General features: G+C 40.0%; 1 protein-coding gene across 2 annotated transcripts in view; it reads left to right on the top strand.

The window, feature by feature from the left end:
- F8 (coagulation factor VIII) overlaps positions 1–16507 on the top strand; it is a 141377-nt gene that overhangs the window by 86359 nt on the left and 38511 nt on the right. For both annotated transcript variants that reach the window (XM_064277823.1, XM_003421705.4), the window contains 2 exons: positions 3261–6387; positions 14615–14768. In XM_064277823.1, the coding sequence (XP_064133893.1) occupies positions 3261–6387; positions 14615–14768 (3281 nt within the window). The remainder of the gene's footprint in view (positions 1–3260; positions 6388–14614; positions 14769–16507) is intronic.

Raw genomic sequence — 16507 nt, 5'->3', positions numbered from 1 at the left:
GTCAGCCAATGTGGGCGGGGAAGACCCTAGGAAGCCATGTTACAGTGGCTTTGTAGTGGAACAGTGTGCCACTGCAGGTCGAGAAGAGGTGGAGGCAGCACACAGAGCTAGGTGGGCAGGAGAAAGGAAAGGAAGGGAAAGAGAGAAGAAACAAAACAAAAAAACAAAATATGGCACTGAGGGAACCAGCTGTTTGAAGCAGGGTGGAACTGAGGTAGCAGTGAGCCGGTGTTTCTCTTACCAGGTGGCGCAGCAGGGCCCATCAGGAAGGGGCAGAGGCAGCACAGGGCGTAGGTGAGGGGGAGAAGGAAAAAGGAGAAAGGAACAGAGAAAGAAAAAAAATATGGTGCTGAAGGAAACGGTCAGTGGGGGCAGGGAGGGCTTGGAGCAGCAGTGAGCTGGTGTCTCTCCAGCCAAGCAACATGGCCCATTGGAAAGCCACAGAGGAAGCGTACAGGGCAGAAGGCTGAGGGGTGGGAAATCATGTATCTCTGGCTACCAGGTGCTCTGTCTTTTGTTGGGAGCTCCATGAGGTTGCCTTCCTGTACTCCCTGTCCAGGGTCGCTGGTGGCTGTGCTCTAAGATGGCAAAGCTGTGCCATGATAGCTGGCAGGGGACCTCCACTCTGTAGCTCTCCTCATTCTCTGTTCTTTGTCAGTTTCTTCTTCTGGTGCTTGATCTAGTTCTTTTTTCCTTCATTTGATGTTAAAGGTTCCAGGATTAACGTTTGTATCTGTTTTACCTAGGTTTTTAGGTCTTTGCTGCAGAGGGACAGCATGGTGCTTCTGTCTATAGCACCATGTTGGCTCTGCTTCCTCCAAGTGAGATATTTTGGGTAGACAGGCCCACTGATAACTTGTTCATCACTCTAGAAAGTTGATCATATACTTTGCCAGAAAGGAAAGTCTTTACAGTCTGCCAGCCTCTCAGGGTATAATATTCCAGACTGGAGTCATACATGCACGTATACATACAAATGTGATCATAGTCTATATTATTTTTTAGACTGTTTTTTCTCACTTAATAATGTATTTGATATTTTGCTATGCCAATAAGGATAGATGTACCTCATAATTTAAAAGATTGCTTAATATTCCGTAGTAGGGATGTTGTAGTAGCACTGAATGAGTAAGGAGCTTTTGTCTATTGTGATCAGCTGGGCTCTGTCTCTCTGGGTTACTTTGACAGCAACTAGTTCCAGGATTGTAGTTTATTGAAAGCCCTGGTTAGATCACTGAGGCAGAAGGTAGGCCAGGTATCTTATGCCTGTGCCAGGAGTTGGAGGAGTGGATTGGCTGTTGAGGTGTCTCTAAGGGAGCACAATTCTTTTCATTTTCTTTGTATTTGTGATTATATCTCTTTTATTATTTCAAATTTTCTACATGTGGAATTTCTTATATTTGAATTGGTTATTTTATTGATTTTTTCCTTCTTTAAGCTCTTTGTTTGCAATTTGTTAATTATAATGATGTTTCTATTTTTTTGTCACACTGTAATAAATAAGATGTTTTCATTACAAAAATACCGTATACGCTACTCCCAATTCCCAGGCCCCTCTCAGAGTTAAGCCCTGTTACCAGCTTGGTATATGTCATTCCAGACTTTTTTTCTGGAAGTTCATTTTCCCTTTTCTCATCTTATAACTGCTCTCCTCAGGGAAAAAAGGGGATTAGTTTGGTCTCAATTATAACTGTGGAATTTTAAGAGTCAAAAATCTCATTAAAAATTATTCATTTCAGCTCCAATCCTGGTCTGCCCTGACCCAACAGGGTTTTCTGCCATCAAAATTATGCTTCAAATATCATGAAATAGGGCTCTTAATCTTCAAACTTATGATATAGTTATGTCCCTATTTTTTGTGAAATCACATTATTATTACTCTATAAATGTTGTTCACCTTGGAACCAGATAAGATTACACTTCTTTTTTTCTTAACATGTTTAACTGGGGCTTCTAATTGTCTTTCTGTTCTCCTTGTAATATCTTCCCTTTAGTTGTCCTCTTTTTCTTTTTTTTTTTTTTCCAAGAAATCTGTCATATAACATGTTCTTCTTTGCTAGGAGACTGCCTTCCCTAGAGACATATATCATACTGCTCTAGTCTGGGCTGGTTCTCTTTAGGCCTCAGGCTCAAGCTCAGTTATTAACTTGGGACTTTTCTTCACCCTGCCTCAGGATAGGTACCTGGTTCTCTTTTTTGATATACTCCCTTATTTTGGTGGAGAACCTTTTCTAATTATCTTCTAAGAATGATTGTATTAGAGGTAGATTTTCTGAGTTCTTATATGTTAAAAAAGGTCTTTATTCCCTTTTGATTAATAGTTTAGCTCAGCGTAGAGTTTTAGGTTGGATATAGTGTGCAATGATTCCAAAATGTATTTGACCATAGACACCTTTTTCCATGGGCATCCCATTATCTCACAGGGTTCTGTGGAATGTGCTTTTAGGAAAGGCTTCCCTTAGAAGAAAGCTTATGCTTATAGATCTACTGTACCACTGTGGAATTGGCCTATACATAGTATTTCTTTACTCAGATAATCTTGTTCTTAGTAGAAATTATTATTGCCAGAGCCATGGTGAGATTTTATGTTAGGTGGACCCTAGACCTAAGTCCTGCTCCCTTGTGCTTACTTACCCCGCAGATTGGTGATGGTGGATGCTAGGCATTGTACTATGTGATTTGAATCCATTATATCATGGGGTAGACACAATTAGCCTTGTTTACAAATTAGAAAACTGGAGCTTAGAGAGCTTAACTGACTTGTTCAAAGGAACACAACAGGTAAGTGGTACAGCTAGGATTTGAAGCCAGGCCACCCAACTCTAGAACCTGTGCCACTATGTTATATAGCAATCACATCTAGCCTTTGTAAAAACTTTCAATGGTGGTAAAAAAAAAAAAAAACAGATATTGTGGTGAAAAATGGAGAAATTTAATTAATATACACAGTAGTTGAGAGTCTTACTAGTCACACAGAATCTTTGATGATGAAAATATACTATACCTGTTTGTGATCACAGGAAAGGCTGATTAAAAAAAAACAGATATTGTGGTAAAAATGGAGAAATTTAATTAATATACACAGTAGTTGAGTCCACCATTGTTGGACTGCTGTTACATGTGTCAGGGATTTAACCCAATGGCACTGACTAGTTTTTTTTTTTTTTTTTTTAATATGGGAATGGGGAAAACCTTTAACACAGAACTTGCTTGGGACTTGGGTTATGAGTAACCAGAGTCTTATTCTTTCTCATCTCCAGGTCTGTGGGTTCTAGGGTGCCACAACTCAGACTTTCGGAACAGAGGCATGACAGCCTTACTGAAGGTTTCTAGTTGTGACAGGAACACTGATGATTATTATGAGGACATATATGAAAATATTCCAACCTATTTGCTGAATGAAAATAGTGTCATTGAACCCAGAGCCTTTTCCAGGAATTCAAGGCACCCTAGCCCTAGGCATAAGCAATTCAAGGCCAGCACAGCTCTAGAAAATAACATAGAGAAGAAGGAACCTCGGTTTGGAGAGGGAACACAGCTGCTTAAAGCACAAAGTGTCTCCTCCAGTGATTTGTTGATGCTCTTGGGAGAGAGCCCTACTCCACATGGATTATCCTTATCTGATCTCCAAGAAGCTAAATATGAGGCTATTCCTGATGTCCCTTCACCTGGAGCAATAGAAAATAAGGAGGGCCCATCTGAAGTGGGATGCCTCAGGCCAGAGCTCCATCGCAGTGAGGACACAGTATTTACTCCTGAGCTAGGCCTCCAATTAAGATTAAATGAGAATTTGGAAACAACTGTAACAGAAGACTTGAAGAAACATGATTTAAAAGTTTCCAGTTCATCAAATGATGTAATGACTTCACCAATAAGTTCATCAGACAACTTGCCATCAGACACTGAAAAGACAGATTCCCTAGGACCCATGAATACTCCAGTTCACTTTAGTAGTCAACTAGGCACCGTTCTATTTGGCAAAAAGTTATCTCCCCTTATTGGGTCCAGTGTGCCTTTGCACTTAAGTGGAACAGATAATGATTCCATGTTGTTAGAAGCAGCTTTAATGAGTAGTCAAGAAAGTTCACTGGGAAAAGAGTTATCATCAATGGAGAGTGATAGGTTATTTCAAGAGAAAAAAGTTCATGGACCTGCTTCATTGACCAACGATAATGCTCTATTCACAGTTAATATTTCTTTGGTAAAGGCAAACAAAACACCCAACAACTCAACAACTAATAGAAAGACTTACATTGATGGCCCAACATTATTAAAAGAGAATAGTTCATCAGACTGGCAAGACATATTAAAAAATGATGCTGAGTTTCAAGAAGTGACTTCTTTGAATCGTAATGAAATGTTTATAGACAAAAATACTACAGCTTTGGGGCTAAATCATGTATCAAATAAAACTACTTCATCAAAAGATATGGAAATGGTCCATCAAAAAAAAGAGGACCCTTTGTCACTAGATGCAGAAAGTCCAGATATGTCATTCTTCAAGATGCTGTTCTTGCCAGAGTCAGCAAATTGGATAAAAAGGACCCACAGAAAGAGCTCCCTGAGCTCAGAGCAAGGGCTTACTCCAAAGCAATTAATATCCTTGGGCTCAGAAAATTCTGTGAAAGATCAAAATTTCTTGTCAGAGAAGAGTAAGGTGGCAGTAGGAGAGGATGAATTTACAAAGAACACAGGATTCAAAGAAATGATTTTTCCAAACAGTAAGAACATATTTCTTACAAACTTAGCTAATGTACAAGAAAATGATAGCCAAAATCAAGAAAAAACAATTCAGGAAGAGATAGAAAGGAAGGAAACATTAATCCAAGGGAATGCAGGTTTGCCTCAAGTGTTTCCAGTGACTGGCACTAAGAATTTCCTGAAGACACTCTTCTTACTGAGCACTAGGCAAAATGTTACTGTAGAAGGCTTAGATGAGGTAAGTTATGCATCAGTACTTCAAGATACCAGGTCACTGAATGGTTCAGCAAATAGATTAGGGCTTCACATAGCCCATTTCTCAAAAAGAAGAGAGGAAGAAAACTTGGAAGCCTTGAGAAATCAAACAAAGCAAATGGTAGAGAAATATCCAAGCCCCACAATGTTGTCTTTTAATCCAAGTCAGCAGAATGCTATCATTCAACATAGTAAGCAGGCTTTGAAACAATTTGGACCCCCACTAGAAGAAATAGAGCTTGAAAGGGGGTTAACTGTGAATGACACCTCAACCCTGCAGTCCAGAGACATGAAGTATTTGACCCACGGCACCCTCACACAGATAGACTATAATGAAAAGGAGAAAAGTGCCATAGCTAAGTCCCCCTTATCAGATTATTCTATAAGGAATTATGTCATCACTCAAACAAATGACTCTGTATTACCCATTGCAAAGACATCAGCATTTCCATCAGTTAGACCTACAGATCTGACGAGGATATTATCCCAAGACAACTCTTCTCATCTTTTATCATCAGCCTGTAATTACACTTTTAGGGAGAAAAGTTCTGGTGCCCAAGAAAGCAGTCATTTCTTACAAGGAGCCAAAAGAAATGACCTATCTTCAGCTATGCTAACTTTGGATGTGATCAGAGGTCAAGAAAAGGTCATCCCCCTAAGTGCCACAGACCCACTCAAGTACGAGAAACTTGAGAACACTGTTCTCCTGAAACCAGGCTTACCTGAAGCATTTGGAAAAGTTGAATTGCTTCCTAAAATTCGTGTTCATCAGGAAGACCCTTTCCCTACAGAAACCAGCAATGGCTCTCCTGGCCACCTGGTTCTCAAGGAAGGGATTCTCCTTCAAAAAACACAGGGAGCTATTAAACTGAGTAAAGGAAGTAGACCTGGAAAAGTACCCTTTCTGAAAGGGGCAACAGAAAGCCCTGAAAAGAGTCTCCCCAAGTTGCTTGGTCCCCTTGCATGGGATAACCTGTATGCTACCCAGATATCAAGAGAAGAGTGGCAATCTCAAAAGGAGTCACCAAAAAACACAGCTTTTAATACAAAGGACACCATTTCTCCCCTGAATCCTTGTGAAAGCAATCACGCAATAGCAGCTATAAATGAGGGACAAGATAGGCTTCGAAAGAAAGCCACTTGGGCAAAGCAAAGGGAGGCTGAAAGGTCGTGCACTGAAAACCCACTGGGCTTGAAACACCACCATTCAAGGGAAATAACCCTTACTGCTCTTCAGCAAGAGCAAGAAAAAATTGACTATGATGATGCCCTCTCAATTGAAATGAAGAGGGAAGATTTTGACATTTACGGTGAGGATGAAAATCAGGGGCCCCGCAGCTTTCAAAAGAAAACACGGCACTATTTTATCGCTGCAGTGGAGCAACTATGGGATTATGGAATGAGTAAATCTCCTCAGGCTCTAAGAAACAGGTATGGGTCCATTGGTTATTTATTTACTGCACCATTATAACCCTTGACTTTACTAGGTGCTGAAACAATAGGGAAGGCACACCCAATCGACAGCAGTGAAACTCCAAAGATTGCTTTATAGAAGAATCCTGAGAACCAGGTTAGCAAAGTCTAGATGAAGCTGAGGAATGGATGGCAGGTTACAAGACGACAGCAACAGTGAGAGGTAAACCAAAAACAAAAACCAGACCCAGTGCTGTCGAGTCGTTTCCAACTCATAGCGACCCTATAGGACAGAGTAGAACTGCCCCATAGAGTTTCCAAGGAGCGCCGATGGTAAATCCAGATGGCATGAGCCTCTTACTCTGGAGGGATAGAGAAGGACAGGGGAGCTGCAAGAGGGTAGAGGAGTCATGGTCAGGAAGCAGCAATGGGGAGCAGAAAGAAAATCAACCTCATAAGTCGTATTCTCATGAGAGAGTCCTGAGAGAGGCAGGAGGAAGAAATGAAGTGTTTGGCAAAGAAGTTGAGGATGTTGGGAACGTTGTTTTCCATGGTACAGGGGGTTCAGAGGGCAATGTGGGAGGATGTGATTGTTAGGGGAGCAGAAGGAGGTTGGGACAGAGATTTGGAAGATCAACATAAGAAGTCAGTCAGTCAACAGCATTTATTGAACACCTACTATATGCCAGACAATTTTGTAGGCACTGGAGTACAGCAGAGTAGGAGCATACATTCTAATGGAGAAAACGAGAGATAAACAAATAAGACAATCTTAATGTTGCTAGTCAGAATATACAATTGAATAATATGGTAGAATGGGAGTAGGGGATGATCGTTTAGCTGGGGTGGTCAGAGACCTAAAGCATAATAACAGGCCAGCTGATGGAACTCTGAGAGAAATGCAAAGGACCTGAGAATAGAATTAGTTTAGCATGTTTGCAGAACACAAAAAGGATCATCACAGTGAAGAATGGGGGAGGGGAGTAATGGGAGATGAGGTGGTAGAACAGAGCAGAGGTCAGATAATACAGGGCCTGGAGGAACAGTAGGTATTTCTTCAAGACTTTCTGATCTTACTGTCTCCCTCAAGTGAGCCCTTTTTACTGCAGAGCAACCATATTACATTTCCCTGTTCATTGACTTTCCCACTCTCCTGGACTTCTATTTTACATCTTCCCCTTTTTCCTTAAGTCTCCAACACCTTTTGCCCCCCTCTCACTCTTAGCTGATGCCATGCAATGAACTTACAGACTCCCAACATCACATTTACCCACTTACCTGCATCTCTACCCATATACTCTACCTGTACAGTTATGACAATAAATTGACTATGCTCCTAAGGCCAATGTCTCCAGTTTTTCACTTGATACCATACTTTTGCGTTCGGTTCTTTTTTTTTTTTTTTTTGGCTACCATCCCTTTTACTGTCATAAAAAAATGTTGCTCCAGCAATTTCCCCTTTCTCTCCTACATTATCAATTTCTCCCTCTCCACTAGATCAGTCCCATCAACATCACTCATGCTATTATCTCTCTGGTCTTAAACTAAAAGCCTTACATTGACCCTCCTTCCCCTCAAGCTACTGCTCCCATTTTCCCCCTTAACAGTATATAAAATGCTTTAAAATACTTGTCTCTAGTTGCTACTTTTGCTTCTTTTCCTCCCATTCTCTTGTTAATCCACTCCAAAAAGGCTTTCATCTCCACTATTTCATGGATACTACACTTTTCAAGGTCACTGCTGATTTTTACATTACTAGTTCTCAGTCCTCACCTTTGTTGAGCTCTCATTAGTATTTGATGGTTGACTACTACACACACACACAGTCCAGCCACTTATTGTCTCTCCTCCCCAACTAGAAGGTAAAGTGCTTGAGAGCACAAATTTTTAAGACGTTGTTCATGGTGTATCTCCCCAGAACTTTGAACAGTGCCTGGCACATAGTGGATGCTTAAATAAATGTCGTTGAATGAATTAATAAATGATGGATATAGGGAGACAAAAACAGTCTTCCCCCATGTATGTCCATACTCCAGGGAGCACCATTCACAGGGACAAGAATGGAGGCAGGAAGACTAGTTAAGAGGCTACTGCAGTCATCCAGGTAAAAGAAGATAGTGATTTGGATCAGGGTGGTGGTAAAAATGGAAAGAAATGGAAGGATGTGGGGTATAATGTGAAGATAAGTTGACAGGGATTGCTATTGGATTGAGTGTGGGAGTAATGAGGAGAAAGAACTCATAGGTGGTTAAATATATGAGACTGGAGTTCAGTACTAAAGACATATATTTGGAAGTTATAAGCGTATAGGTAGCATTCCAATGAAACTGAATGGAATTATCAAGGGAGTGAAAGTTGATGTAAACCACCCTACTTTCAGCTGGTTTCCCAAAGGGCCACATCCTCAGAGTAATAGTGAACCAGTACACTTGTACTGTATTGACTTACAGCCCAGTTTTAGGTCATCTAGATTGTCCATGAAACCTCTATCCTTGATCATAATTTAAGCCAGTCCTGGACTGGCAGTAGCCCCAGGCATCTGGCAGAAGGAGACATAAAATTTCTTTAAGTGGAAGAAACCAGCATCCTAAGCCTCAAGTTGTTTTCACAAATATGCCAAATACAACACCAGAGCACAAATATACTGGGCACAAATGGAAAATGCAAAAGAGACAAGAAGAGACTATGGCCTACTGTATTTTCCAAAAATGGTTGAGCCAATATATCCTGTCTGACATGTTCTCATGAAATGTGACCTTCCCACTCTCCCATCAAGACCAAACCAAACCCACTGCCATCAAGTTGATTCTGACTCAGAGCGACCCCATAGGGTTTCCAAGGCCGTAATCTTTATGGAAGCAGACTGCCACATCTTTCTCCCGCAGAGCCACTGGTGGTTATGAACCACCACCTTTCAGTTAGCAGTGGGACACTTTAACCACTGCACCACCAGGGCTCCTTTCCCAACAAGAGGTAGAGTCTAATTCCCCTTCCCTTGATCTGGGCTGGCAGTATGACTCATTTGCGACCAATAGGATGTGACAGAAATTTGTGACCTGTTGATGTGGTGGAAGTGATGCTGTGTGATTCCTGAGGCTAGATCAGAAAATACCATGCAGTTTACAGCTGGTTCTCTTTGAATGCTCCCTCTGGGAGCAGGAAAAAAGTATAGTGCAGAACTCAAATTCATATAAAAAGACCAGACTTAATGGTCTGGCTGAGACTAGAGAACCCCAGAAGACACAGCCCCTGGACTCTCTGTTAACCCAGAACCAAAACCATTCCTGAAGCCAACTCTTTAGACAAAGATTAGACTGGACTATAAAACATAAAATAATACTCGTGAAGAGTGTTCTTCTTAGTTCAAGTAGATACATGAGACTAAATGGGCAGCTCCTGTCCAGAGGCAGGATGAGAAGGCAGAAAGGGATAGGAGTTGGTTGAATGGATATGGGAAACCAGGGGTGGAAAAGGGGAGTGTGCTGTCACATTATAGGGATTGCACCTAGGGTCACATAATAGTATGTGTATAAATTTTTGTGTGAGAAATTAACTTGAGCTGTAAACTTTCACCTAAAGCACAATAAATAAATAAATAAGATGGAGTAAAGATTAACTTATTTTAGTGGAAATTCCAGAAGGTAAGAAAAAGGGAATGAAGGGGAAGCAATATTTGAAGAGGCAATGGCTGAGAATTTTTCAGAATTGAAAAAGACATCAATGCACAGATTCAGGGAGCTCAACAAATCCCAAACAGAATATTTATATACAACACTGCAACCAACAATGAATATTCATTCTTTTCTGACAAACGTAGAACATTTACCAAAGTTGACGATACACAGTAATAGCAAACCTCAATAAATTACAAAGGACTAAAATAATAGAGTATATTCTCTAACCCCCCCCCCCCACAGATCTGTGAGTTGGCATACTGTAGTGGCTTGTGTGTTGCTGTGATACTGGAAGCTATGCCACCAGTATTTCAAATACCAGAAAGGTCACCCATGGCAGACAGGTTTCAGTGGAGCTTTCTGACTAAGATAGACTAGGAAAAAGGACCTGGCAGTCTACTTCTGAAACAATTGACCAGGGAAAACCTTATAAATAGCAGCAGAACATTGTCTGGCATAGTGCTGGAAGGTGAGCCCCTCAAGTTGGAAGGCACTCAAAAAACTACTGGGGAAGAGCTGCCTCCTCAAAGTAGAGTCGACCTTAATGAGGTGGATGGAGTCAAGCTTTCCGGACCTTCATTTACTGATGTGGCACGACTCAAAATGAGAAGAAACAGCTGCAAACATCCATTAATAATCAGAACATGGAATGTACAAAGTATGAATCTAGGAAGATTGGAAGTCATCAAAAATGAAATGGAAAGCATAAAGAATGATATCCTAGGCATTAGTGAGCTGAAATGAACTGGTATTTGCCATTGTGAAACACATAATCATATGGTCGCTATGCTTGGAATGACAAATTGAAGAGGAATGGCATCACATTCATTGTCAAAAAGAAGACTTCAGGATCTACCCTTAAGTACAATGCTGACAGTGATAGGATAATGTCCATACGCTTACAGGGAAGACCAGTTAATACGACTATTATCCAAATTTTTGCACTAACCACTAAGACCAAAGATGAAGAAACTGAAGATTTTTACCAACTTCTGCAGTCTAAAATTGATCAAACATGCAATGAAGATGCATTGATAATTACTGGTGATTGGAATTCGAAAGTTGAAAATAAAGAAGAAGGGTCCGTTCTTGGAAAATATGGCCTTGGTGATAGAAGCAACACTGGAGATCTCGTGATAGAATTTTGCAAAACCAACAACTTCTTCATTGAAAATACCTTTTTTCAGCAACATAAATGGCAACTATACACATGGACTTTGCCAGATGGAATACACAGGAATCAAATCGACTACATTTAGAAAAGAGACAGTGGAAAAGCTCAATATCAGTTAGAACAAGGCCAGGGGCTAACTCAGGAACAGACCACTAATTGCTCACATACAAGATCAAGTTGAAACTGAAGAAAATTAGAACAAATCCATGAGAGTGAAAGTACAATCTTGAGTATATCCCACCTGAATTCGGAGACCATCTCGATAATAGATTTGACGCATTGAACACTAATGACCGAAGACCAGACGAGTTGTGGATGACATCAGGAACATCGTATCAGAAGAAAGCAAGAGGTCATTAAAAAGACAGGAAAGAAAGAAAAGCCCAAAATGGATGTCAGAAGAGACTGAAACTTGCTCTTGAATGTCGAATAGCTAAAGGAAATGGAAGAAATGAGGAAGTAAAAGAGCTGAACAGAAGATTTCAAAGGGCGGCTTGAGAAGACAAAGTGAAGTATTTATTATAATGAAGTGTGCAAAGACCTGGAGTTAGAAAACCAAAAGGGAAGAACAAGCTCAGGATTTTCCAAGCTGAAAGAACTGAAGAAAAAAATTCAAGCCTCGAGTTGCAATATTGAAGAACTCTTTGGACAAAATATTGAACAACACGGGACGCATCAGAAGAAGATGGAGGAATACACAGTCATTGTACCAAAAAGGATTGGCCGATGTTCAGCCATTTTAGGAGGTAGCATATGATCAAGAACCAGTGGTATTGAAGGAAGAAGTCCAAGCTGCACTGAAGGCATTGGCTAAAACAAGGCTCCAGGAATTGACAAAATACCAATTATGATGTTTCAACAAATGGATGCAGCGCTGGAGGCACTCACTTGTCTATGCCAAGAAATTTGAAGGACAGCTTCCTGGCCAACCAACTGGAAGAGATTCATATTTGTGCCCAATCCGTAGAAAGGTGATCCAACAGAATGCAGAAATTATCAAACAACATCATTAATATCACACGCAAGTAATATTTTGCTGAGGATAATTCAAAAGTGGGTTGCAGCAGTACATCGACAGGGAACTGCCAGAAATTCAAGCCAGATTCAGAAAAGGACATGGAATGAGGGATATCATTGCTGGTGTCAAATGGATCTTGGCTGAAAGTAGAGAATATCAGAAAGTTGTTTACCTGTGTTTTGTTGACTATGCAAAGGCATTCAACTGTGTGGATCATAACAAATTATGGATAACATTGTGAAGAATGGGAATTCCAGAACACTTAATTGTACTCATGAGGAACCTGTACATAGAGCAAGAGGCAGTCGTTCAAAGAGAACAAGGGGATACTGAGTAGTTTAAAATCAGAAAAGGTGTGTGTCAGGGTTGTATCCTTTCACCACACTTCTTCAATCTGTATGCTGAGCAAATAATCCGAGAAGCTGGACTATATGAAGAAGAATGGGGCATCAGGATTGGAGGAAGACTTGTAGACAACCTGTCTTATGCAGATGACACAACCTTGCTTGCCGAAAGTGAAAAGGTCTTGAATCATTTAGTGATATGATCAAAGACCACAGCCTTCAGTATGGATTACACCTCAACATAAAGAAAACAAAAATCCTCACAACTGGACAAATAAGCAACATCATGATAAACGGAGAAAATACGGAAGTTGCCAAGGATTTCATTTTTTTGGATATACAATCGATACCCATGGAAATAGTAGTGAAGAAATCAAACGACAGATTGCATTGGGCAAAGCTGCTTCGATAAACCTCTTTAAAGTGTTGAAAAGCAAAGATGTTACTTTGAGGACTAAGGTGCGCCTGCCCCAAACCATGATATTTTCAGTCACCTCATATGCATGTGAAAGCTGGACAATGAATAAGGAAGATGGAAGAAGAATTGTTGCCTTTGAATTACGGTGTTGGCAAATAATATTGAATAATACCATAGACTTTCAGAAGAACAAACAAATCTGTCTTGGAAGTACAGCCAGAATGCTCCTTAGAAGCAAGGATGGTGAGACTTCTCACATACTTTGGACATGTTATCAGGAGGGACCAGTCCCTGGAGAAGGACATCATGCTTGGTAAAGTACTGGGTCAGCGAAAGAGAGGAAGACCCTCAGGGAAATGAACTGACACAGTGGATGCAAAAATGGGCTGAACCATAGCAAAGATTGTGAGGATGGTGCAGGACTAGGCAGTGTTTTGTTCTGTTGTACCAGAGTTGCTGTGAATCAGAACCAACTTGATGGCACCTAAAACAGTGACATTCTCTAACCAAAATTGCAATGAGGTTAGAAATATGGTTTTTTTTTTAAGGGTTAATATACCATGACCAAGTTTGATTTATCTTTGAATTACAAAGTTGGTTTAACATGTTAAAAAAAAAAACATTTATGTAACAAAAGTATTTGTATTTATAATGTACTTTATTGTATATATTTCAGAAACTTAAAAGGTTAAAAAAAGTAAATAAAAGAGGTCCAAGGACTGAACCCTGGGACTCTCCTATATTTCAAATGTGTTTATAAACCCTACATTTATTCCATATTCAACAAATATTTTTTCTTTAAATATTTTATTGTGTTTTTGGTGAAAATTTGCACAGCAAATTAGGCTCTCATTTAACAATTAAAAAATTTTTTTTTTCTTCTGTACATATTGTTCAGTGACATTAGTAACATTTTCCACATTGTATCACCGTTCTCATTATTTCCATTCTGGTTGTTCCATTTCCATTCATCTAGCTTCCCTAACCACGCCCCCCTCCCCCCCCCCCACCTTCTCATCTTTGCTTTAGGATAAATGTTGACTGTTTGGTCTCATATAGATGATTTTTTTTTTTAGAACAACACAGTACTCATCGGTGATATTGTTTATTTTACGAGCCAATCTGTTGTTTAGCTGAAAGGTGTCAACAAATGTTTTTTTGAGCACCTGCTATGTGCCAGGCACTGTTTCAGGTGCTGGGAATACAGCAGTGGACAAAACAGACAAAATCCCTTGCTTTCATGGAACTTAAATACTAGCAAAGCCTAGAGAGAGTATTTCAAGGAGGATGGAGTGGTGTAAAATGATGTAAAATGCTGGTTAGATGTACAGTAAGGTGAGAACATAAAAAATTGTCCTTATGTCTGAAACAGTTGTACCCCCAACCTACTCCTCCTCTAGGGTTTCCCATCTCAGTGAATTACATCACCATCCATTTGCCCAAGCCAGAGACCTGAAAGTTATGTTTGATTCCTCTGTCTCCCTTCCCTGCCCCATTATACTTCCAATCCATCATGAATTCTACTAAATCAATCTGAAATCCAGGAGGTAAGGATGTGAGATGTTTCTACCCATTTGGTCCATCAGGATGTTGCTTTTCCTCTGCTGTTTTCTGCAGGGCTCAGAGTGGCAGTGTCCCTCAGTTCAAGAAGGTGGTTTTCCAGGAATTTACTGATGGCTCCTTTACTCGACCTGTATACCGTGGAGAACTAAATGAACACTTGGGGCTCTTGGGGCCATATTTAAGAGCAGAAGTTGAAGACAATATCATGGTGAGTTGGGGACAATGAAATTACAAGAAAATTAATCCTACGTGTTTATTTTGTTTCTTATTATAAAAATCATATACTCTCACTTTTGAAAGTACAGAAAAATAAAGAAGTTGAAAAATAATCGCATAATTATCATTTTGGTGCATGGTCTTGTCTTTTTCCTGTGTATTCTTCTCTTTATGTATTCAAAATTATACCATATATAATTCTGCTTCTTTTTTGACTACATACTATGTCATAAACATTTCTTACATCATTAAAAGCACTTTCCAAGTATCTTTTTAAAATGACTGCATAATAGTGTTGTTGTTAGGTGCTGTCTAGTCAGTTCCAACTCCTAGTGACCCCGTGTAAAACAGAACGAAACACTGCCTGGACCTGCACCATCCTCACAATTATTGCTGTGCTTGAGCCACTGTGTCACCCCACCTCATTGAGGGTCTTCCTCTTTTCCACTGACCCTGTACTCTGCCAAGCATGATGTCCTTCTCCAGGGACTGATCCCTCCTGACAACATGTCCAAAGTATGTAAGACACAGTTTCGCCATCCTTGCTTCTAAGGAGCATTCTGGTTGTACTTCTTCCAAGATGAATTTGTTCGTTCTTTTGGCAGTCCATGGCATATTCAGCTTTCACATGCATTTGAGGTGGTTGAAAACACCATGGGCTTGAGTCAGGCGTGCCTTAGTGCTCAAAGTGATGTCTTTGATTTTTTAACACTTTAAAGAGGTCTTTTGCAGCTGGTTTGCCCAATTCAGTACATTGTTTGATTTCTTGACTGCTGCTTCCAAGGGCTTATATATTATAGATATTAAACATTGATCATTTCGGTGAAAGTGTATTTCCAAGTTTGTCATCTTTAATTTTATACATGATGCTTTTGAAGTAAAAAAGTTTGAGTTTGTAGGTAGCACCCCCTGGTGGCATAGTGGTTAAGTGCTACGGCTGCTAACCAAAAGGTCTGCAGTTCAAATCCACCAGGCGCTCCTTGGAAACTCGATGGGGCAGCTCTACTCTGTCCCATAGGGTCGCTATGAGTCAGAATCGACTTGATGGCACTGGCTGGGTTTGTTTTTTTTTTTTTTTACCCCATCAATCGAGGAGCTCTGGTGGTGCAGTGGTTAAGCATTCAGTGGCTAACCAATAGGTCAGTGATTCTAATCTACCAGCTGCTCTGTGGAAAAAAGGTGCAGCAGTTTGCTTCCCTAAAGATTTACAGCCTTGGAAATCCTATGGGGTGATTCTAGTCTGTCCTATAGGGTTGGTATGTGTCAGAATTGACTCGATGGCAGTGGGTTTTTTTGTTTGTTTGTTTGTTTGTTTGGATAACCCAGCAATCTTTCCTTTATGACTCATTTATTCCCTTTATATTTATAAAAATTCCTCCCCATCCAGAGGTTTTTAAAAAATCACCTATACTTCCTTCAGCTTTCTTTTTACAGTTTAATTTTTTGCATTTACTTTTACATCTGTTAATATTTCCTACAGACTACAAGTTATTTTGGTGCATTGTGTGAGATCAAAGTAGTTTTATTTTTTCCCAAAAAACCATCCATTGTCCCAGTTGATTGTTGAAGATTCTAAAATTATGGGAATTTTTTTCTGCCTTGAATTTTATTTTACTTTTCATATGTTCTACAATAACTATGAATAACTTTTTAAATCTGAAAAACAAGTCTTTTTAAAAAAGATCATATGCATTCATACCGGAATTTGTCATGAAGAACCTTGAGTTCGGC

Source organism: Loxodonta africana, chromosome X (assembly GCF_030014295.1).
Source record: "Loxodonta africana isolate mLoxAfr1 chromosome X, mLoxAfr1.hap2, whole genome shotgun sequence".
NCBI classification, from domain to species: Eukaryota; Metazoa; Chordata; class Mammalia; order Proboscidea; family Elephantidae; genus Loxodonta; species Loxodonta africana.
Note: the sequence above shows the minus strand (reverse complement) of the source record. Positions and strands in the feature narration are given on the sequence as shown.